Genomic DNA, 23841 nt, shown 5'->3' on the forward strand with positions numbered 1-23841 from the left:
TTTTCTTCCTTCTTTCTTTCAGCCAGACAACAAATATTTCCTGCCATGTGCCAGACCCAGTGCCAAAAGCTGGGAACTCAATAGTGAGCAAGAAAAATACAGAAAAAAGGTACTTAATATTTGCTGATTTACTGAATGCACTAAATGCCTAAGAATATTCAATTCTTACTTTGAAACTTTTGCTTCGACATACATGCTAAACATGCAGTTCTCATTACTCTCAATGACATGCTTGGAAGAAGGAAAGGAAGATCAGGTTGTACTAAACACTTAAGAGAAGGCCTTCAGTTCTGACATAAACAGCTACAATTACTATGTAGACAATTCAGGCTTAAAACAGGTTTGGCTGAAATTGCCGAGTCAGTGCACCAGTTACCCAACTGAGACTGGCTGGTAGACACTGTGAAAAACTACTCCCATTCCAACTTTAAAAACATGTTTTAAAATATTAAGCATACTGGTGCATGCACAGTTGTGATGGGGAAAATGACTTCCTCTTTAGAACTAGCTTAAGAGCGTAGCAATGGCCCGTGTGCACAGAAGGAAAAAAATGTGGGGCTGACAAGAAGACACAGATGATGATTCAGTGCTATTTGTAGTCTCTGTATCTCTCCCTTACAAGAGTCAGCCAGTCAGAAACTTAGACGTCTAGAAAATTCAACATTCATGCGTGAGGGTGAAGTTGATCCGTCACTGCAGCCTTCCTTTACCTTCAGCCTAAAGGACATGTTAGTTCAGACAATATTCTGATTTATAAAACAATTTCCCTGAAGAGTTGATTGGGGAAGTGATAGACATGAAGGGACTTTGGGATTTGGCCAGATGATGTAGTGACAAGAAAGGATGTAATAACAAGGGTCACAAGTAAAACAGGGAGGAACGAGTGACTGGTTGGTACGTGAGGAACAGGTTGCGGTTGAAAAGTGACACTAATGGGCGAGTTTTCCAAATTCTCCTCATGTATTAGCCAGAGAACTCGATGACATATTAATTAAGAGGTTTGTTATTTTTAGAACTTCCGCATTTCTCAAATGCTTCATTCTAAATCATTTATGAAAATGAGCTTCACATTGCAAAGACATAATAAGCGATTTCAACCTTTGACATTTATGAAGAACTATCATGCTTACTGAGAGCCCACTGTGGGTACAATTTTATCTGGGTTTTTCCAACCTGAAGAGTATACTCGCCTTTAAATTCGGAAAACATCTAAAAGTGTAGAAAAATGTCTATTTCTCAACTGATGGCATCAATAGCAACTACTTATAAAACATCTCTCCCTGAAATAGGTCTTTATATAAAAACAAATTCAAAAGAGAGGGTCCTCATTCAAGCAGAGGAACCCACAAAATCTTGTTTCCTGATTGTAGGACTGGAAAATTTACATCTGCGCATCAGCCCTGATTTCAGATTTGTGGTAATGCCACTGATATGAATTACAAATTCACATTTCAGAGACCTGTCAATCTAGGCGTCTAACCTTAAAAAAAAAAAAAGAACCACCTATCAAAATTAAGTAAGGAAAAAATAGTTTGTCCTTAACATGTTTCCAAGGTACTGTATAAAGGAAAAAGAAACAAGAATTAGTTCATGGAAATTTCTATTTCTTTTAGATCAAATTAATAAAGTCTCTTTTAATCACAGCCTTTAAAGATCCCAACAGTAGGAAGAGAAACATTTAATCCAGTAAAACCTGAACATTTAACCTATCAAGGTGTTAAGTGAATTGGGAAGGGGAGGTAGCACATACTATGACACAGCAGTAAATCTTAGGTACCAAAAAATTTAAAGGAAGTAGCACCAGAAGAGTAGGTATCATCAGGAAACTACATCATGTACTCACCCCAAATGGAATAATGAAGCATGCACCATCCAAAAACCATCACCATAATCCAACAGGTTCCAATGAGTCCCCTGAATCTACCTATTCCACCTATCAATGAATGTTTATGCTCTTACTTCCCTTACTCTACTGAATCAAAGAACTTTCATTCTTTTTCATTATATTCTAGGTGAAAGGTAGGTAACTGTTACTCAGAATTCATTGGTCCTTTCATCATTTCATTGGTGGTCTCCTAAATCCACTAAAACACATGTGAGTGGGTGGGCAAACCTGATGAGAGGGATGAGAGAGAAAGAAGAGACAGTGACTCACAATGGCCTTTTGTAAGGTCTAATCTAAAACAGGTGAAACTGAGGGCTGCAATCTGGACAGGCATAAAAAGTCACTGTTCTATCCCCCACATCTATACCCCTCTTCTTAAAAGAAAAACCTTAGATGTGTTTCCAGATCAAAGAGTAAAAACTGCAAACTGCCCTTATATGAGAATCTGAACAGGTAGTAGGTAGTGTGGCCAGTTTCTAAACCTTACTCAAGAAATACCACCCTCAGGGATCCAGGTTCAGACACAGCAACTGGGCCTGAGGCACAAATTAGGGCTGGGGACACCAGCTTTACTTACCACAACACAACTGTTTTTCTGAAATTACAGAATTACTCACTTTGGGAAGGGTTAAATGTTTCTATAAAAAGAAATATTCAAAACCTTTTCTCATCATGTTAGAACAGAATATAAGCAGAGTAACATTTTAGTGATGTTGGTGTATCTTTTTAGTCCAAATCTACTTATTTTCCTCCTTGCTAACAAACTGCCCCCTACCCCACATAAGGTGATCACACAGAAATAGTCTTGATATCAACCTGTTTTGGTTTGCTTTGCTATTTCTGTGGTCTGAGAAGATATCAGGGCTCACATTTGCAAAAGTAAATAAAAGGATCAACTGACACGATTATTATATTTTATTTAAAGGTTTTAAAAGATAAGGGGCAGAGCTCACAAAAGTTACCTGAATCATTAAAACCCACAAAGTTGGAGAATTTTTTTTTAAAAGAGTGGATACCAAAATAGCTTTCAGGAAGAAGATAACCTGTAAGTCTTTTAGATTGTTGAACAAAGCAAAAGAAGGCTTAAGATATGAAAGATAAAAGTTATATTTATAAACATGCTAAAGAATACATTAAAAGAAACAAAAAAGAATGAGGAAAAATAAACTGTCTTAATCCTGTTATACATAAACATCATTTCTATGGGACTCTACAGTCCACTTCAACAATATTCAAACAACAAAATCCCCATCATTGAAAGAGCTTCAACACTCCTTTGGAGTTGGCTATTACAGAATTTATCCTGCATATCGGGTATGCATGAAAAACATCCTGGAGACTCAGAATATCTGCAAACATGAAACTGTTTCTCTAAATTGCATTTATTGGTCATGAATCCCGTAAAGGGGGGTCAACTACAACTTGAAGCTTGTCATCTTGCGGTGGGTAAGCAATTTGAAGCCAAAGGGCACCTTGCTATAGTTCATTCATGTGGCTCTAAGTATATTCTATAAGCTTCTCTTCAATGCCAAATATCTACTGAGAATTAAAGAGGAGATGAAACTTTCTAACCAATTCTAAGAATTCATGTAATAAAGGGTAATCATTACAGAGTTTATATATACTCGGTTTTCTTGAAGCCATAGATTTTATTACAGAGAGGAGAAAGAAAATGGCATTAACAGATCAAGCACATGAAGTCCAGAATACTGAATTCCTTTTCCTCTTGCTTAACAACCAATTACATCCATGGACTGCAAAATTACAGCCACTGCAAAATTTTTAGTGTTTTGCGTCTTGTCAAAGAAAGACCAATATTTTTGCCTGAGTGTCCCCTTAACCTTATGAGCTATTATTTTTTAACTTTGTATAAAACTTCTTTTCAAATAATTTATTAATTATAACAACTGGGAAGAGCAGTGTGAGGACCTGAATACTTCAACCAAGCACTGAAGGCAACAAACTTCCTTAAACATGCTCTTCTGCCTGGATTTTTATATATTAAAATAACCTTTCTCCCTCACTTCTCCAGGGGTACCCAGAAAAGAGTGGCATTTGTTGGCCATCACAAGTCTCAGCTAGAATCTTCTCTGTTCTTCAGTGTCCTGACAAAGGCCTCTGCACCTGTAGCTCATGCCTCTGGTAATTCAGACTTGTTCTCAATAAGAGAGATCTCCAGCACAGGTAGAAGCAGCTGAAAGGCATCCTGAATGTAGGAAGCACTGTTTGATGCCTATAAGGATAAGGATTGAAAAATAAGAAAAAGAAAATACTGCAGTCACTTAAAAGAGAAAATATATTATAAGACAACAAAAAAAAATTAATTTTTACAATCTAACTATATCTGTAGCCTGGCAAATAAGAATACATACTTAACCATTTCACTAAACTTATAGGGGAAAGAATGATCTAGCTCTTTTTTTTTGTTTGTTTGTTTGTTTGTTTTGATCTAGCTCTTAAAATGATATGACAGCACCAAAAAAGAATGTCACCATTTTTGTCCAACTTGCCCATTAGAATGATAGCCATTCTTTGGCGTCTTGCTCAAATACGGCATTCGAAGATTATTTATTCCTTGATTGAATGGGTAGATCCTATCACAGCATTTTAGTCAATTACTCAAAGAGGATTTCAGAAGGCTATGAATCCTACATCAATAGGATTTCTAGTCCATTGTGATTGTTCTTCTTCCATGGACTCACCGTAATCAGTGAACATGCGACAGGTGCTCACAAAGATAAAGAAGGAATACTGCTTTTAAAGATGATAAAGTACAGATATGTTTCTGTCTACTACAAGAGACATATGAAAAACTTGGAATCATTATGCTCAGAGTTTGCCAGACTTCATTTATATCTGACAAGTTCTGACTTTCCAGAAGCATAAGAGTTCATTACCTTAAAATAAAAATGTATAATTTCAAGGACAAGAGTGTTTCAAATCTGTAAGCAAGAACAACCAACTCAGAATAACAAAAGGGTAACCATATCAAGTGAGCTTACCTTGTTTTGATTTATCAATGGCAAGAACCCCTGTTTAAACTTCAGTGTGACGTTTGATACCAAGTTTTGCAGCCAAAAGAGACCTCACAGCACATCTAGTTAAATCTCTTAATTTGTATATAAAGATAACAAGATTGCCAAGAAGGTAAACCCCTGGTCCATGGTCATAGTGCAAATCAGGGGGACCTAGGACAGGACTGGGCTCCTGGTTTGCAAACTTCTTTCATCTCTACCACTCTGCCATCTACTAAATCATACACTTATTTTTTTAAAATTGCTTAAGTGATCAGAATAATTTCCCTGACTATTAAAGGAAAACTATGCAGTTAAGGAATGAAAGGCATTTCTTCATCGGTAATTTTAAAAGAATCTAAAACTAAAGAAGTAACACTCTGGTGGCAAAAATTTTTTTTCAATTCATATTTAAAACCTAACTGATTATCAAATATATTTTCTCCCCTCAGACTTAGATAAATATGTTTTAAACAAATCATCAAACATCTAAATTTTTGCACAATTAATTTACAAGATAGTTCGTTTTTTTTTTAATCTTTCACTTTTTCTGCCTTCTGTGGTTTTCTCTTTTTATCAATATAAATTTATTTATTTATTTTTGGCTGCATTGGGTCTTCATTGCTGCACATGGGCTTTCTCTAGTTGCGGCGAGCAGGGGCTACTCTTCATTGCGGTGTGCGGGCTTCTCATTGCGGTGGCTTTTCTTGTTGTGTAACATGGGTTCTAGGCATGCAGGCTTCAGTAGTTGCGGCACACAGGCTTAGTAGTTGTGGCTCGCGGGCTCTAGAGCACAGCTCAGTAATTGTGGTGCACAGGCTTATTAGTTGCTCTGCTTCCCGGACCAGGGCTCGAACCCACGTCCCCTGCATCGGACCAGGGCTCAGACCTGTGTCCCCTGCATTGGCAGGTGGATTCTTAACCACTGTGCCACCAAGGAAGTCCTAAGATAGAGTTCTTAAATCATGGAATCCAGAAAGCATCATACATGGCAGCAATATAATCCATCCATGGACTTAAACCACCTACCTTCTTAAATCTAATGAACTGACACGGATTATGTAAACACAGGTAGCTTTTTGACATAATAAAGCAAATTTCTGCGCAATAAAATGACAAAATGATTTGTCTTCTTTTGTTTTGTTTTGTAACTAATCTCCTCTGCATAAACCTTATTCCTTTAAGGAGCAGTGCTAGCCTATTTGTAATTTTCAGCGCATCATGTTTACTAGCTAGTCTCCAGAAGATGTTTCATTAATGAGAATTGTCCATTAATTACAAAGGGGTAGTACTAAGTAATGACAGCCTACCGCTTCTTCCACTGCACTTTACCTGGCACCTTCATCTTTATGGTTTATAATTAATGAACAGGAAATATAAAATATACACCATTTTGGTCATATCTGCATCAACATGCTAAACTAGTGAAAAAAACAAAAAATGAAAACTTAAAGAGTTATTAATCCATAATGCCCTAGAAGTTAGAGACTTAAAAAACAATTAGTACTACTAACCTCTAGAAATACTGCAGTGATTAACGGATTAAGGACGTCTGCCTTTTCCTTGACCTAGAACAAAGGATAATGTGTTAAGCGAGGATAGCACATTAAAAAACAATAGGTAAAATATGATGATTGGTTCAAGATGGCGGAGTAGAAGGACATGCTCTCACTCCCTCTTGCGAGAGCACCGGAATCACAACTAACTGCTGAACAATCATCGACAGGAAGACACTGGAAGTCACCAAAAAAGATACCCTACATCCAAAGATGAAGGAGAAGCCATAATGAGATGGTAGGAGGGGCGCATCACAATAAAATCAAATCCCATAACTGCTGGGTGGGTGACTCACAAACCAGAGAACATGTAACCACAGAAGTCCACCCACTGGAGTGAAGGTTCTGAGCCCCAGGTCAGGCTTCCCAACCTGGGAGTCCGGCAACGGGAAGAGGAATTCCTAGAGAATCACACATTGAAGGCTAGCGGGATTTGACTGCAGGACTTCGACAGAACTGGGGGAAACACAGACTCCACTCCTGGAAGGCAGACACAAAGTAGTGTGTGCATCAGGACCCAGGGGAAGGAGCAGTGACCCCAGGGGAGACTGAACCAGACCTACCTGCTAGTGTTGGAGGGTCTCCTGCAGAGACGGGGTTGGCTGTGTCTCACTGTGAGGACAAAGACACTGGCAGCAGAAGTTCTGGGAAGTACTCCTTGGCGTGAGCCCTCCCAGAACCCGCCATTAGCCCCACCAAAGAGCCCGGGTAGGATTCCAGTGTTGGGTCGCCTCAGGCCAAACAACCAACAGGGAGGGAACCCAGCCCCACCCATCAGCAGACAAGCGGATGAAAGTTTTACTGAGCTCTGCCCACCAGAGCAACAGCCAGCTCTACCCACCACCAGTCCCTCCCATGAGGAAACTTGAACAAGCCTCTTAGATAGCCTCATCCACCAGAGGGCAGACAGCAGAAGCAAGAAGAACTACCATCCTGCAGCCTGTGGAGCAAAAACCACATTCACAGAAAGATAGAAAAGATGAAAAGTCAGAGGGCTATGTACCAGATGAAGGAACAAGAAAAAACCCCAGAACAACTAAATGAAGTGGAGATAGGCAACCTTCCAGAAAAAAACATTCAGAATAATGATAGTGAAGATGATCCAGGACCTCAGAAAAAGAATGGAGGCAAAGATACATAAGATGCAAGAAATGTTTAACAAAGACCTAGAAGAATTAAAGAACAAACAAACAGAGGTGAACAATATAATAACAAATGAAAAATACACTAGAAGGAATCAATAGCAGAATAACTGAGGCAGAAGAACGAATAAGTGACCAGGAAGACAGAATGGTGGAATTCACTGCTGTGGAACAGAATAAAGAAAAAAGAATGAAAAGGAATGAAGACAGCCTAAGAGACCTCTGGGACAACATTAAAAGCAACAACACTCACATTATAGGGGTCCCAGAAGGAGAAGAGAGAGAGAAAGGACCCAAGAAAATATTTTAAGAGATTATAGTTGAAAACTTCCCTAACATGGGAAAGGAAATAGCCACCCAAGTCCAGGAAGTGCAGAGAGTCCCATACAGGATAAATCCAAGAAGAAACATGCTGAGACACATAGTAATCAAATGGGCAAAAAATAAAGACAAAAAAAAATTATTGAAAGCAGCAAGGGAAAAATGACAAATAACATACAAGGGAACTCCCATAAGGTTAACAGCTGATTTCTCAGCAGAAACTCTATAAGCCAGAAGGGAGTGGCATGAGATATTGAAAGTGATGAAAGGGAAGAACGTACAACCAAGATTACTCTACCCGGCAAAGATCTCATTTAGATTCGATGGAGAAATCAAAAGCTGAACAGACAAGCAAAAGCTAAGAGAATTCAGCACCATCAAACCAGCTCTGCAACAAATGCTAAAGGAACTTCTCTAAGTGGGAAACACAAGAGAAGAAAAGGACCTACAAAAACAAACCCAAAACAATTAAGAAAATGGTAATAGGAACATACATATCGATAATTACGTTAAATGTGTGAATGGCTTAAATGCTCCAACCAAAAGACACAGGCTCGCTGAATGGATACAAAAACAAAACCCATGTATATGCTGTCTACAAGAGACCCACTTCAGACCTAGGGACACATACAGACTGAAAGTGAGGGGATGGAAAAAGATATTCCATGCAAATGGAAATCAAAAGAAAGCTGGAGTAGCAATATTCATATCCGATAAAATAGACTTTAAAATAAAGAATGTTACAAGAGACAAGGAAGGACACTACATAATGATCAAGGGATCAATTCAAGAAGAAGATATAACAATTATAAATATATATGCACCCAACATAGGAGCACCTCAATACATAAGGCAACTTCTAACAGCTATAAAAGAGGAAATCAACAGTAACACAGTAATAGTGGGGGACTTTTAACACCTCACTTACACCAATGGACAGATCATCCAAACAGAAAATTAATAAGGAAACACAAGCTTTAAATGATACAAGAAACCAAATAGATTTAATTGATATTTATAGGACATTCATTCATAAAACAGCAGATTACACTTTCTTCTCAAGTGCGCAGAGAACATTCTCCAGGATAGATCACATCTTGGGTCAGAAATCAAGCCTCAGTAAATTTAAGAAAATTTAAATCATATCAGGCATCTTTTCTGACCACAATGCTATGAGATTAGAAATCAATTATAGGGAAAAAAACGTAAAAAACACAAACACATGGAGGCTGAACAATACATTAAAAATAACCAAGAGATCACTAGAGAAATCAAAGAGGAAATCAAAAAATACCTAGAGACAAGTGACAATGAAAACATGACAATCCAAAACCTATATAGCATGCAGCAGAAGTAGTTCTAAGAGGGAAGTTTACAGCAATACAAGCCTCAAGAAACAAGAAAAATCTCAAGTAAATAATCTAACCTTACACCTAAAGGAACTAGAGAAAGAAGAACAAACAAAACCCAAGGTTAACAGAAGGAAAGAAATCATAAAGATCAGAGTAGAAATAAATGAAATAGAAACAAAGAAAACAATAGCAAAGATCAATAAAACTAAAAGCTGGTTCTTTGAGAAGATAAACAAAATTGATAAACATTAGCCAGACTCATCAAGAAAGAGAGGGAGAGGACTCAAATCAGTAAACTTAGAAATGAAAAAGGAGAAGTTACAACAGACACTGCAGAAATACAAAGCACCCTAAGAGACTACTACAAGCAACTCTATGCCAATAAAATGGACAACCTGGAAGAAATGGACAAATTCTTAGAAAGGTATAACCTTCCAAGACTGAACCAGGAGGAAATAGAAAATATGAACAGACCAATCACAAGTAATGAAATTGAAAGTGTGATTAAAAATCTTCCAACAAACAAAAATCCAGGACCAGATGGCTTCACAGGTGAATTCTATCAAACATTTAGAGAAGAGCTACCACCCATCCTTCTCAACCTATTCCAAAAAATTGCAGAGGAAGGAACACTCCCAAACTCATTCTATGAGGCCACCATCACCCTGATACCAAAACCAGACAAAGATACTACAAAACAAGAAAATTACAGACCAATATCACTGATGAATATAGATGCAAAAATCCTCAACAAAATACTAGTGAACAGAAACCAACAACAAATTAAAAATATCATACACCATGATCAAGTGGGATTTATCCCAGGGATGCAAGGATTCTTCAATATATGCAAACAGATCAATGCAATACACTATATTAACAAACTGAAGAATAAAAACCATATGATCATCTCAATAGATGTAGAAAAAGCTTTTCACAAAATTCAACACTCATTTATGACAAAAGCTCTCCAGAAAGTGGGCATAGAGAGAAACTACCTCAACATAATAAAGGCCATATATGACAAACCAACAGCAAACATCATCCTCAATGGTGAAAAACTGAAAGCATTTCCTCTAAGATCAGGAACAAGACAAGAATGTCCACACTCACCACTATTATTCAACATAGTTTTGGAAGTCTTAGCCATGGCAATCAGAGAAGAAAAAGAAATAAAAGGAATATAAATTGGAAAAGAAGAAGTAAAACTGTCACTGTTTGCAGATGACGTGATACTATACATAGAGAATCCTAAAGATGCCACCAGAAAACTATTAGAGCTAATCAATCAATTTGGTAAAGTTGCAGGATACAAAATTAATGCACAGAAATCTCTTGCATTTCTATACACTAATGATGAAAAATCTGAAAGAAAATTAAGGAAACACTCCCATTTACCACTGCAACAGAAAGAATAAAATACCTAGGAATAAACCTACCTAGGGAGACAAAGACCTGTATGCAGAAAACTATAAGACACTGATGTAAGAAATTAAAGATGATACAAACAGATGGAGAGGTATACCATGTTCTTGGACTGGAAGAATCAATATTGTGAAAATGCCTATACTACCCAAAACAATTTACTGATTCAATGCAATCCTTATCAAATTAGCAATGGCATTTTTTACAGAAGTAGAACAAAAAATCTTAAAATTTGTATGGAGACACAAAAGACCCCGAATAGCCAAAGCACTCTTGAGGGAAAAAAATCAGAGCTGGGGGAATCAGACTCCCTGACTTCAGACTATACTACAAAGCTACAGTAATCAAGACTATATGGTACTGACACAAAAACAGAAAGATAGATCAATGGAACAGGATAGAAAGCCCAGAGATAAACCCATGCACATATGGACACCTTATTTTTGATAAAGGAGGCAAGAATATACAGTGAAGAAAAGACAGCCTCTTCAATAAGTGGTGCTGGGAAAACTGGACAGCTACATGTTAAAGAATGAAATTAGAACACTCCTTAAACACCATACATAAAAATAAACTCAAAATGGATTAGAGACCTAAATGTAAGACCAGACACTATAAAACTCTTAGAGGAAAACATCGGAAGAACACTCTTTGACATAAATCACAGAAAGATCTTTTTTGATCCACCTCCTAGAGTAATGGAAATAAAAACAAAAATAAACAAATGGGACCTAATGAAACTTAAAAGCTTTTGCAAAGAAAACTACAAACAAGACGAAAAGACAGCCCTCAGAATGGGAGAAAATATTTGCAAATGAATCAATGGACAAAGGATTAATCTCCCAAATATATAAACAGCTCATGTAGGTCAATATTAAAAAAAAAAAAACAACCCAATCCAAAAATGGGCAGAAGACCTAAATAGACATTTCTCCAAAGAAGACATACAGATAGCAAAGAAGCACATGAAAAAGCTGCTCAATATCACTGATTATTAGAGAAATGCAAATCAAAACTACAATGACGTATCACCTCACACCAGTCAGAATGGGCATCATCAGAAAATCTACAAACAACAAATGCTAGAGGGTGTGGAGAAAAGGGAACCCTCTTGCACTGTTCGTGGGAATGTAAATTGATACAGCCACTATGCAGAACAGGATGGAGGTTCGTTAAAAAACTAAAAATAGAATTACCATATGACCCAGCAATCCCGCTACTGGGCATATACCCAGGAAAACCATAATTCAAAAAGAGTCATGCACCCCAATGTTCATTGCAGCACTATTTACAATAGCCAGGTCATGGAAGCAACCTAAATGCCCATCGACAGACGAATGGATAAAGAAGATGTGGTATATATATATATATATATACAACGGAATAATACTCAGCCATAAAAAGGAACGAAATTGGGTCATTTGTAGAGACGTGGATGAATCTAGAGACTGTCATACAGAGTGAAGTAAGTCAGGAAGAGAAAAACAAATATCGTATATTAATGCATATATGTAGAACCTAGAAAAATGGTACAGATGAACCAGTTTGTAGGGCAGAAATTGAGACACAGATGTAGACAACAAATGTATGGACACCAAGGGGGGAAAGACGTGGGCGGTGGTGGTGGTGGTGTGATGAACTCGGAGATTGGGATTGACATGTATACACTAATATGTATAAAATGGATAACTAATAAGAACCTGCTGTATAAAAAAATACATTAAATAGAATTCAAAAATAAATAAAGTATGATTCCACTTTGAAACACACCCACACATACCCAAATATAAATAAAAGCATAGACAAAGTCTGGATCAGACTCAAGAAGGGCTTTAAATTTCCTTCTATCCAAATTGAGAGTGTATGCCTTTGTAGTTTTTTGTTTGTTTGTTTTTGTTTTTTGGTACACGGGCCTCTCACTGTTGTGGCCTCTCCCGTTGCGGAGCACAGGCTCCGGACGTGCAGGCTCAGCAGCCATGGCTCACGGGCCCAGCCACTCCGCGGCATGTGGGATCTTCCCGGACCGGGGCACGAACCCGTGTCCCCTGCATTGGCAGGCAGACTCCAACCACTGTGCCACCAGGGAAGCCCTGCCTTTGTAGTTTTTACTAACTTTAAAAAGTATATTCATTTTGGAAGGGAGATAGAAATGGTATATTTGACCACAAAAACTTTAGAAAAATTTTAAAACAAAATATACAGATATGGGGCTTCCCTGGTGGCGCATTGGTTGGGAGTTCACCTGCCGAGGCAGGGGACACGGGTTCGTGCCCTGGTCCGGGAGGATCCCACGTGCCGCGGAGCGGCTGGGCCCGTGAGCCATGGCCGACGAGCCTGCACGTCCAGAGGCTGTGCTCCGCAACGGGAGAGGCCACAACAGTGAGAGGCCCACATCCCAAAAAAAAATGCAGATATGAAACATGCGCTCAAAATACTCAACTCGTTTTTAAGATGGGCTGTTTGGAAAATGTGGAGACAAATAATGCAAATTTAATACTTGCATGTGTTAGCACCTTAGAGTTGACTTGCTGGGTTAAAGTATCTTTATGAAACACATGGAAAACTTTAGCCTCAGAAGATTAACTTCAGGAAACCCAGAAGCTCTTTTAAAGAAAATACTAAGAGGAAAAGAGAAACTATATCACAGAATTATCCCTTATAGGAAAAATGTAAACTCAAAGTGAGAAGAATTAATTTGGGCCATGCTCTTAACTAAAATAAATTTAAGGGCCCAGAATAACTTTGCTGCCACATTGACCCTTATAACCTTAACTACGAGCTGATTTTTTTTAATTGAGGTATAATTGACATACAACACTATACTAATTGCATATGTAGAAACTAATGATTTACTATCTGCATACATGGCAAAGTGATGATAATAAGACCAGTCAACATCCATCACTATACACAGTGAAGTAATTTTTTTTCTCGTGATGACAACTTTTAAGATCTACTGTCGTAGCAACTTTCAAATATGCAATACAGTATTATTAACTATAGGTATCATGACGTACATGACATCCCCAATGCTGTACACGCTGTACATTATTTATTTTATAACTGGAAGTTTGTACCTTTTGATCCCCTTCACCCATTTCACCCAGCCCCCACCTTTGCCTCTGGCAACCACCTATCTGTTCTCTGTATGTATGAGTTTGGTGTACTACAAAGTGATTTTTATCTGTCCATTTAAAATGCCCTTGATTTTATGCCAATTCATGATTACTGATGTCTGAATCATCTTCCATAGTTCACACACCTTCAGTAAATTTTTACAATTCCTTAAAACAAAACAAAAAAACTTTAGCTTTAATTACAACTCTCCTACTGGCTGGCAACTGCAAAATATGAGAGTTGCCATAGTCTAAGTAAGGCGCTGCCCCTTTAAACTAGAATCCAACTTTGGGATTTTTATCTTATCAAGGTCTACATTCTCAGTACAGGTCTCGAGAGCAAGCAGCACAAAATATACTGAAGACTGTATAAAAAAGAACAACGAGTTGCAAAATTCAGTTAGACATAGACAAACTGATCCTGAAATTCATATGGAAATGCATAGGGCCCCCAATAGACAAAAAAATCTTGAAAAAGAAGAAGAAAGTTGGAAGACTTACACTTCTTGATTTCAAAACTTACTACAAAGCTACAGAAATCAAGACAGTATGGCACTGGCATAGGATACCACAGATCAATGGAACTGAAATAAGAGCCCAGAAACAAATCCCTATGACTATGGTCAATTGATTTTAGACAAAAAGGGCCAAGACAATTCAACAAGGAGAAACTTTTCAACAAATGGTGCTGGGACAACTGGATATCCACATGAAAAAAAAAATGGTGGGCCCCTACCTCACACCATACACAAAAAGTAACTCAAAATATATAATAGACGTAAAAATAAGAGCTGCAACATAAGACTCTTAGAAAAAAACATGAGTAAATCCTCATGATCTTGGGTGAGGCAATGATTCTTTAGATACAATACCAAAAGAACAAGTGATAAAAGAGAATATTGACAAGTTGGACTCTATCACTATTCACTATCAAGAAAGTGAAAGGACCGCCCATGGACTGGGAAAAAATATGTGCATATCATATATCTGGTAAGGAACTTGTATCCAGAGAAAATAAAGAACTTCTATAACTCAGTAATAAATAGTAAATAATAAAAAGAAAAATAATTAAAATCAGAATAAATTATAAAATAAAAAACCCAATTTATAAAATAATAATTAAAAAAACCCAATTTAAAAATAGGCAAAGGACTGGAAAAGACACTTCTCTATAGAAGACATACAAATGGCTAACAAGCATGTGAAAAGATGCTCAACATCATCAGCCATCAGGGAAATGCAAATAAAACCCATAATAAGATAACACTTCATACCTACTAGGTCTGGTAAAAGTTTAATAAACAAAAACAAAAACACAAAACCAGACAATAGCAAGTGTCAACAAGGATGTGGAGAAACTGGAACTCTCATACATTGCTGGCAGGGGTGTAAAATGGTGCAACTACTTTGGAAAACAGTCTGACAGTTCCTTAATGGTCCATATTACCCATGTGACCCAGAAATTCCACTCCTAGCTATCCACCCAAGAGAAATAAAAACATACATGCATGCTCATAGTAACATTATTCATTACAACCAAGAAGAGTAAACAATCCAAATGTCTATCAACTGATGAATAGATAAATGTGGTATATATCCATATGATAGAATGTTATTAGGTAATAAAAGGAAATACTGATACAATGTGGATGAACGTCAAAAATATTATGCTAAGTGAAAGAAAACAGACACAAAATACCATAATATTGTATGATCCCATTTATATTAGATGCCCAGAATAGGCAAATCTATAGACAGAAAGTAGATTAGTGTTGCTTAAGGCTAGAAGAATGTGGAGGGGAAGGGAATGGTAAGTGACTGCCAATGGTATGAGAGGTTTTCCGGGAGATGATGAAAACGATCTAAAATTAGATTTTGGTGACTGTTGCATGGCTCTGTAAATATATTAAAAACCATTGAAACGTACACTTAAATGGGAAAAATTTTATGATATGTAAACTATATCTTAATAAAGCTGTTCTAAAAACAAAACAAAACAGACATTAGCCCAATAAAAATCATGAATTCTTACCCCAGCAGTTGTTAGGCAGGTGGTGAACTCTTTAGACAGAGAGGACAACTCTTTACACAACACAACTGTCATCCTAGGAAAGAAGGGAAAAAAGGAGAAACAGGTCCTAGGTCCCCATATATGTTCAACTACATATATGGGGACGCATGTTATAGGAAGAGAAGGTTCAGTCCTTAGAGAAATACTTTTCTACAAAATTCTCTAGAAAATACTATGCTTTCAAATTAAATCAAAGGAAATAACTAAGATACATTTTAAGGAGACAAAGTCATACTTAAAAGATCCTACATTCCATTTAGAAATATAGTTAAATTAAATATTTATTCATTCATTTGACAAATACTTACCGAAAGGCTTCTATGTACCAGGTACTTCTGAGCACTGGGGATATATTAGTAAACAAGCAAAGCACCAGTTTTCATGAATACTAACTTACTTGCTGATTGACAGGGATACTATAAATATAGAAAGAAATGGATGTTTGTATATGTTTATAGTTATATATGTATACATTTATACACACACAAAAGTATACATATATTTATATATATAATATGTACTAGATGGTGATATGAAAGCAAGTAAAGAATTCGAAAATGTAACAGGGAAATGCAAATCAAAGCCACATGAGGCAGCAACATGGATGGACCTACAGATCGTCATACTGAGTGAAGTAAGTCAGACACAGAATGACAAATATCATATAATATCGCTTATATGTGGAATCTTAAAAAAAGGAGTAAAAATGAACTTATTTACAAAACAGAAGTAGAGTCATGGATGTAGAAAACAAACTTATGGTTACCAGGGGATGTGGAGCGGGGGAGTGGTGGGGGTGGAGCGATAAACTGGGAGGTTGGGACTGGTGAATATACACTACTATATATAAAATAGATAACTAATAATAACCTGCTGTATAGCACAGGGAACTCTACTCAATACTCTGCAATAGCCTACATGGGAAAATAATCTCCAAAAAAAAGAATGGATGTATGTATATGTACAACTGATTTACTTTGCTGTACAGCTGAAACTAGCACAACATTGTAAATCAACTATACACCAATAAAAATTTAAAAAACAAACAAAAAAACACACGAGATATCATCTCACACCTGTCAGAATGGCTACCAACAAAAAGAACACAAATAACAAAGGTTGGTGAGGATATGGAAAAAAGGGAACCCTTGTACACTGTTGGTGGGAATGTAAATTGGTGCAGCCATTGTGAAAAGTAGTATGGAGGTTTCTCAAAAAACTAAAAATAGAACTACCATATGACCCAGGAATTCCACTCCTGGGTATATATCAAAAAAACAAAAACACTAATTCGAAAAGATACATGCGCTCCAATGTTCACAGCAGCATTATTCACAATCGCCAAGATATGGAAGTAACCTAAGTGTCCATCAACAGATGAATGGATAAAGAAGATGTGGTATATATACACAATGGAATACTACTCAGCCATAAAAGAGAACGAAATTTTGCCATCTGCAGCAACATGGACGGACTTGGAGGGCATTTATGCTAAGTGAAATAAGTCAGACAGAGAAAGACAAATACTGTATGAAATCACTTATATGAGGAATCTAAAAAATACAACAAACTAGTGAGTATACCAAAAAAGAAGCAGACTCACAGATATGGAGAACAAACTAGTGGTTACCAGTGGGGAGAGGGAGGGAGGGGCAATATAGGGGTGGGGAAGTGGGAGGTACAAACTACTGGGTGTAAGAGAAGCTCATGGGGAATATAGCCAATATTTTGTAATAACAACATGGGGAATATAACCAATATTTTGTAATAACTGTGAATGGAAGGTAACCTTCAAAAATTTTATAAGACATTTTTTTATTAAAAAATAAATTAAAAAATAAAACAAAATAAAAATCCTACCCTTGAGGAGGTTAAACTGATCAATGTAATAGTGAATTAGAGTTAGAGAAAAGAAAAAAAGAATGAGAAAATGGTAGAAGATAGTATTAGATAGGGTGGTGAAAAAGGACCCTCTAAGAAATAAAGGAAATTCAGTGAAGGAAAGAGCCATGACTGGAAGAGCATTCCATGCAGTGGAAATAGCTAGTTTTCCAAAGAATAGTCTGCTTTGGGATTGTGAATCCCTCATCCTAAGGATGTTTAAGACAAAACTAGGCCCCTCCTTATGGGATGTTGTAGAGGGGCAGTGAAACTGTAGGTGAAGAAATGGCCGAGAGAACATCAAGGGTCCCTTCCAATCCTAACACACTAGACACTCTCACTCATGTTTTTTCCTCCAATGAAAATTCTCATTGTTTAATTAGGAGATTTATTTAGAAAACAGTAGGGCTTTTTTTCCTCCTGTGACTACCTACATTCTATCATTTTTCAAATTTTTGTTCAAAACCAGCAATATACTGGAAAAATACGGTTTGAAACTTAGATAGACCTGGGTTTAAATCCCAGTCTGCACAACCTGGGCATAATTTACTTAACTTCTCTTATGTTTGTGTTTCCTCATTTTTAAAGCTGGACTGATTATTTATCTTGAGGGTTGTTTTTAAAGATTAGAAATGATACACATAAATCCCTTAGCATGGCACCTGGCATATAATTAGCACTCAATAACCAACAACTGTTATTAAGAACTGAGGTTATTAGAACTATTTTCTGTTTTCACTTATGCAAAATTCTACTTCAATTAAGGTCAGTGATCTGAAAAAAAAAAACTAGTTTTCCGAGTATGAGTTGGTTAATAAAAAAGGGCAGATTTATAAAATAGATTTATGGCTCAATGAAAATAAACAACACCCTTGGCTACTTACTAACTAAAACCCAAAATGAACAAACCTCTAAGATGTGAATGGTGCAATGTGAACAGCATCTTACTGAGAGGAAAGTTTCTAAAACTTTGAAAAGAAACTGAGAAAGTTCTTTCAGCAAACTGTATCATTTAGAGGGATACTCATTACACTTACTGGGAAAGGGCTCTGCTCCTTTCTATGGCTGTTACTTCCTGCTTCCTGCCATGCAGAACCAGAGCTGCTGTTTTGTGAAACAGTTCAATTGAGCAGGCAGTCAGTTCTGCTAGGCTCCTGATTGCAAATGCATGGATATCCTGGACGGAAAAACAAAACAAAGCGTAACAACACAGAGCATTGTTTTTTTTAATACAAGAGGAAATGACACCACCCTGCTTCTCCCATACTGAAGTATACAATATCTTGAAAGCAACAGAGACTAATAGATAATAGTTGCCCTTCAATAAACCTCCTCTTCTTCCATAGTAGCTATATAATTTTATAACTGGGCTCATAGCTATAAAAACAGAGGCTCCCCTGAAGTCAGGTGTGACCATGTGACTAAGTTTTAGCTAAAAGATTTGAATAAAAAGTGTCATGTGCAGCTTCTGGGAACCTTCTCATGACGCCACATACATGCACCCTTTGTCTCTTTTTCTTCACTCCTTGCATCCTATAGTCTAGAACTAAGATGTTGCGATCTTGGATCACAAGGTAGAAATTATGGATAGCAGTACAACAAAATAGGTGCTTACGTCCCTAACTGCGATACCACATTGAAAAAAAAAAAAGCCTTAGTTGTTTTCATTACCTCTATTGAATTGTTATTGATTTGCTCAATTTCTTCTGCTTCCAACTGTTTTTTTCCTTCTTCCTTCTCTTCTAATGGTTTGGCCAGAGATGTCCTGATCCATTCACAGGCTGTATTTCTTGCCTAAATAAGAAAAAGATTATAGTTGGCCCTCCATCTACACAGCTTCCACATCTTCAGATTCAACCAACCACAGTTTGAAAATATTCGGGAAAAAAAAAAAAAATCCAAAAAGTTCCAAAAAGCAAAACCTAAATTTGCCAAGTGCTGGCAACTTAAATAGCATTTACATTGTATGTACAACTATTTGCACAGCATTTACACTGTATTAGGTATTATAAGCAATCAAGAGGTGATTTAACATATACCAGAGGATGTATGTAGGTTATATGCAAATACCACACCATTTTATATCAGGGACTTGAGCATCCCTCAATTTTGGTGTCAACAGGGGGCCCTGGAACCAGGATACCTCTGAGGATATCAAGGGATGACTGTACAGTCCATCAGCAATTCGATTCAGCTCACCAAGATTACTGTGCACCCACCAGGAACATTTTAGCATCATGGAAGTCAGTGTTCTTGTTCTCACCCAAAGAAACATACCATCTAGCTTTTCAGTACTTAACTTACTAGATCTCCTTACAACACTTAACATTTGTGACCACACATTCCCTCTAATCCTTTGGCTTTTTTTAAACTGAGGTGTACCTTACACACAGTAAAGTGTGTAAATCTTCAGAGCATGACAGGTTACATGTGTATATGCCTGTGTAACTGTGACCCAGATCAGGATACAGAACTTTCCCATCACTCTAGGAAGTCCCCCATACCCCTTCTTAGTCCCAAATAGCAGCCTTGGCTCTCTACTTATCTCACCCTACTCCCTCCCCTCTCCATCGATCCTATTTCAGTGATTTTAACTATTCCCTACCTGCTGCTGACTCCTGAATCCTTATTTCCAGCACTAACTTCTGAAAACAACATATTCCAATTCCCTTCTGGACATACGCATCAGGATATCCTATAGGCATCTGTCTCACATATAACATGTGCAAAATTTAAATTCATCATCTTTCTCTCCCTATCCCTAAATTTTTCATCCTCTCTTATTCCCTTGAGCTTTAGAAGAACCACCATATACCAGTCATCCAAGCCAAAATACACGAGCCATCCTAGATTCTTCCTTTCCAATCACCAAGATAGCCTGATTTTACCGTACGTATTTCTCCACTTTGCTCTTCCTCTCTATTACCACCACTTAGGTTCAAATCTACTCTATGGCAAGAGCACTCTGATTGGTCTCCCTGCTTCTGATATGGCTCCTCTTAAATCCATCTTCCATAATGGTACCAGTGATCTATCTAAGCCCACAGCTGATCACTCTGCTTTTCTTCAATGGCTCTCCATCCACTAGATCATGCTCTTTGACATGATCTAAAAAATGCCCATGACCTACTCTACCTACTTCTCTAGTTTCATCTCTTACCACTTCCCACTTTATGATCTGGTAATAATGACCTGTAATATGCCTGTTCTTTGTTCATGGTATTCCCTTAGTCCAAAGTGTCATTTCCATTTTTTTTTTCCCCTAAATCAAGGCAACTCATTTTTTTTTTCAGTCCTCCACCCAAACACTGTCTGCTCCAAGTAACTTTCAAAGGCATCCCAGGAGATTGGGCACTTCAACAACCCTTTTCTGTACGTCCACAGTCCCCTAAGTACACCTTCAACTTAGTACTTACCAAAATACACTGGAATTAACTATGTGTTATCTCCTAAATAAACTACATTATTACAGAACAGTGGTAGTATCTTATTTGGATTAGTGCACCCAGATGTTCCCTATAGCGTTGAGAGATATCTACTGTTTTTACCTAGTTGGCATATATATCTCCTTTCTTTTGGTAGTAAGTTCTAGATTTTTCTCAGTTCATGTGGTTTGGATGGGGTTACTTTCATCCTCTGACTCCAAGGGTTGGCAAATGATTCAGGTTTAGCTACCAAGAAATTAATCCCCCTGTCTATACAGTAATTAGTTCATGGATGGAAAAGTGACCCAAGCTAGGTCAATGGGCATCAGCCTCAGGACATCTCATAAAATTACTGGGAAAGGGAAGTCCTCTTTCTGTTGGAGTTACTCAACTGGAAAAAGTCTCCTGAAGCTGCCAGTAATCATCTTACCATCATGTGGAAAAGCATCCCTAAGAATGAACAGAAGAAAGCAGAGTCAAGAGATGGAGAAGGGACAAGTTTCTGGGTGGAGAGCCATGCCTGAAGCCAGTGTTGCCCCTTAGTTTTCTAGTTCCATGAGCTAATAAATGTGCCTTTTTCTTAAGCCAGTCTGACTTGAGTTTCTGTCATTTGCAACTGAGAAGAGTCCTGGTTTCTAATGAAATGTTTACTGTCATTAAATTAAGTCATCCACTTGAGTAACTTTATATACACAGAATGTGTTCAGAGCTGTAACGAGGCAATAGGAATCCAGAGAAGACGCTGAGAGTCATTCCAACTGAAAACTGAGAGAATCACAGACTTTATTACAGACATAGTATTGGGGCTGAGCCTTTAAGGATCAATAAGTGGGGTTACACCCAAGGGTACAACATGAATGAGCTAGAGCACAACCTATGAACCCAGACAAAAAACAGACACTGATTTATGTGAGATGGAAAAAAAGAAGAAAAATAGGGAGATATAAGGCCACATAAAACAAAAAGAAATCTGATACTATAAATTTAACTTACTTGGAGATATTTTAGTAGGCATAATACATACTCAAAATAACCTGTCTAATAAATATATTAAGTTATTATAATCTATTGTGCCAACTCAATGTAATTTATATCCCTTTCAAAAAATACCAATGCTTGGGACTTCTCTGGTGGCGCAATGGTTAAGAATTTGCCTGCCAATGCAGGGGACACAGGTTCGATCCCTGGTCTGGGAAGATCACACATGACGCGGAGCAACTAAGCCCGTGCGCCCCAACTACTGAGCCTGCGCTCTACAGCCCACGAGCCACAACTACTGAGCCTGCGTGCCACAACTACTGAAGCCCACGCACCTAGAGCCTGTGCTCCATATGAGAGAAGCCACTGCAATGAGAAGCCCACACACTGCAATGAAGATGAGCTCCTGCTCGCCGCAACTAGAGAAAGCCTACACACAGTGACAAAGACCCAACGCAGCCAAAAATAAATAAATAAAATAAATTAAAAAATAACCAAACCAAGGGCTTCCCGGGTGGCGCAGTGGTTGAGAGTCTGCCTGCTGATTCAGGGGAGGCGGGTTCGTGCCCCGGTCCGGGAGGATCCCACATGCCGCGGAGCGGCTGGGCCCGTGAGCCATGGCCGCTGAGCCTGTGCGTCCGGAGCCTGTGCTCCGCAACAGGAAAGGCCACAACAGTGAGAGGCCCGCGTACCGCAAAACAAAACAAAACAAACAAAAAGCAATGATAATTTTATGAAAATACATTTGCATACAGTTAAGTGAATAAAGTGCTGAAGAATACATATATCAATAGTATGTTAACTTTTATATAAGAAGGAGATAAGAAAATATATCTGCTTGTCTTTAAAATATATCTGCTTATCTAAAAAAGAAACACAGGAAGGATATGCTGGAGAACAAGAAAGTTTAATATCTAAAAGGAGAGGAGAGAGTGAAGTGGGTGGGAATTGAGAGGAAGTGACACTTCTGAATATATTTTTTGTACAGTTTTGACTTTTGAAAACATATTAATACTCTATATATTCAAAGATGAAATTAAATTAACATGGGGAGACAATAAATATATCATAAATATTTTTATAGTTTGGTTTTATAGTAGTATGGGCAAAGCAAGGGCAACATTTCAGATCCATTACAGGACTAGGGAAATTAGGAAATGCAGTAATGTTGTTGGGAGACAGAGTTCTCACTATGAAAAAGAGATACAAATGTATAATGAGGAGAGGCAAGGAAGAACCTGTAAGAATGGACTGAAACTGGAGTTATCAGTGTGAACTCACGATCCCTAAAATATGTATGTGAGCATATACATGGACACACACACACACACACACACACACACACACACACACACACACACACACACACACAGGTGCACGTATGTGTACTTGAATACATTTCCTAGGCCAACAGGGCCTAGAAGCAAAGATACCCCAAGCGATGAGCACACCTAGCATCCAGGTTTTGTCCTGTAATATCAAAAAGGAACCATGGCTCCTTGAAGAAAAGGTTCATTCTGGAGAGAAATATGGAAGGTACAAGATCTCGTTATGCCAGAAAATAAGGAAATATTCAAATAGTGGGGGCATGTCACACAGGAGTCAGCTTGAAGGACAATTTGAACAGCAAAATAATTAAGGACAGTAATGAATTACAAACCAATGGGGGAAAAAA

At 37.6% G+C, this 23841-nt stretch overlaps 1 protein-coding gene across 1 annotated transcript in view; it reads right to left on the minus strand.

The window, feature by feature from the left end:
• Positions 1-399: 399 nt before the first annotated feature.
• The window catches only part of FAM114A2 (family with sequence similarity 114 member A2), a 39772-nt gene continuing 16330 nt past the window's right edge, over positions 400-23841 (minus strand). Inside the window, exons 10-14 of the mRNA XM_079918991.1 lie at positions 19435-19557; positions 18801-18940; positions 15844-15916; positions 6414-6467; positions 400-4118 (exon numbers count right to left, since the gene is read on the minus strand). Coding sequence (XP_079775117.1) covers positions 4017-4118; positions 6414-6467; positions 15844-15916; positions 18801-18940; positions 19435-19557 — 492 coding nt within the window. The 3' untranslated portion in view covers positions 400-4016. The remainder of the gene's footprint in view (positions 4119-6413; positions 6468-15843; positions 15917-18800; positions 18941-19434; positions 19558-23841) is intronic.

Source organism: Stenella coeruleoalba (assembly GCF_951394435.1).
Source record: "Stenella coeruleoalba genome assembly, chromosome: 3".
Classification (NCBI taxonomy): Eukaryota; Metazoa; Chordata; class Mammalia; order Artiodactyla; family Delphinidae; genus Stenella; species Stenella coeruleoalba.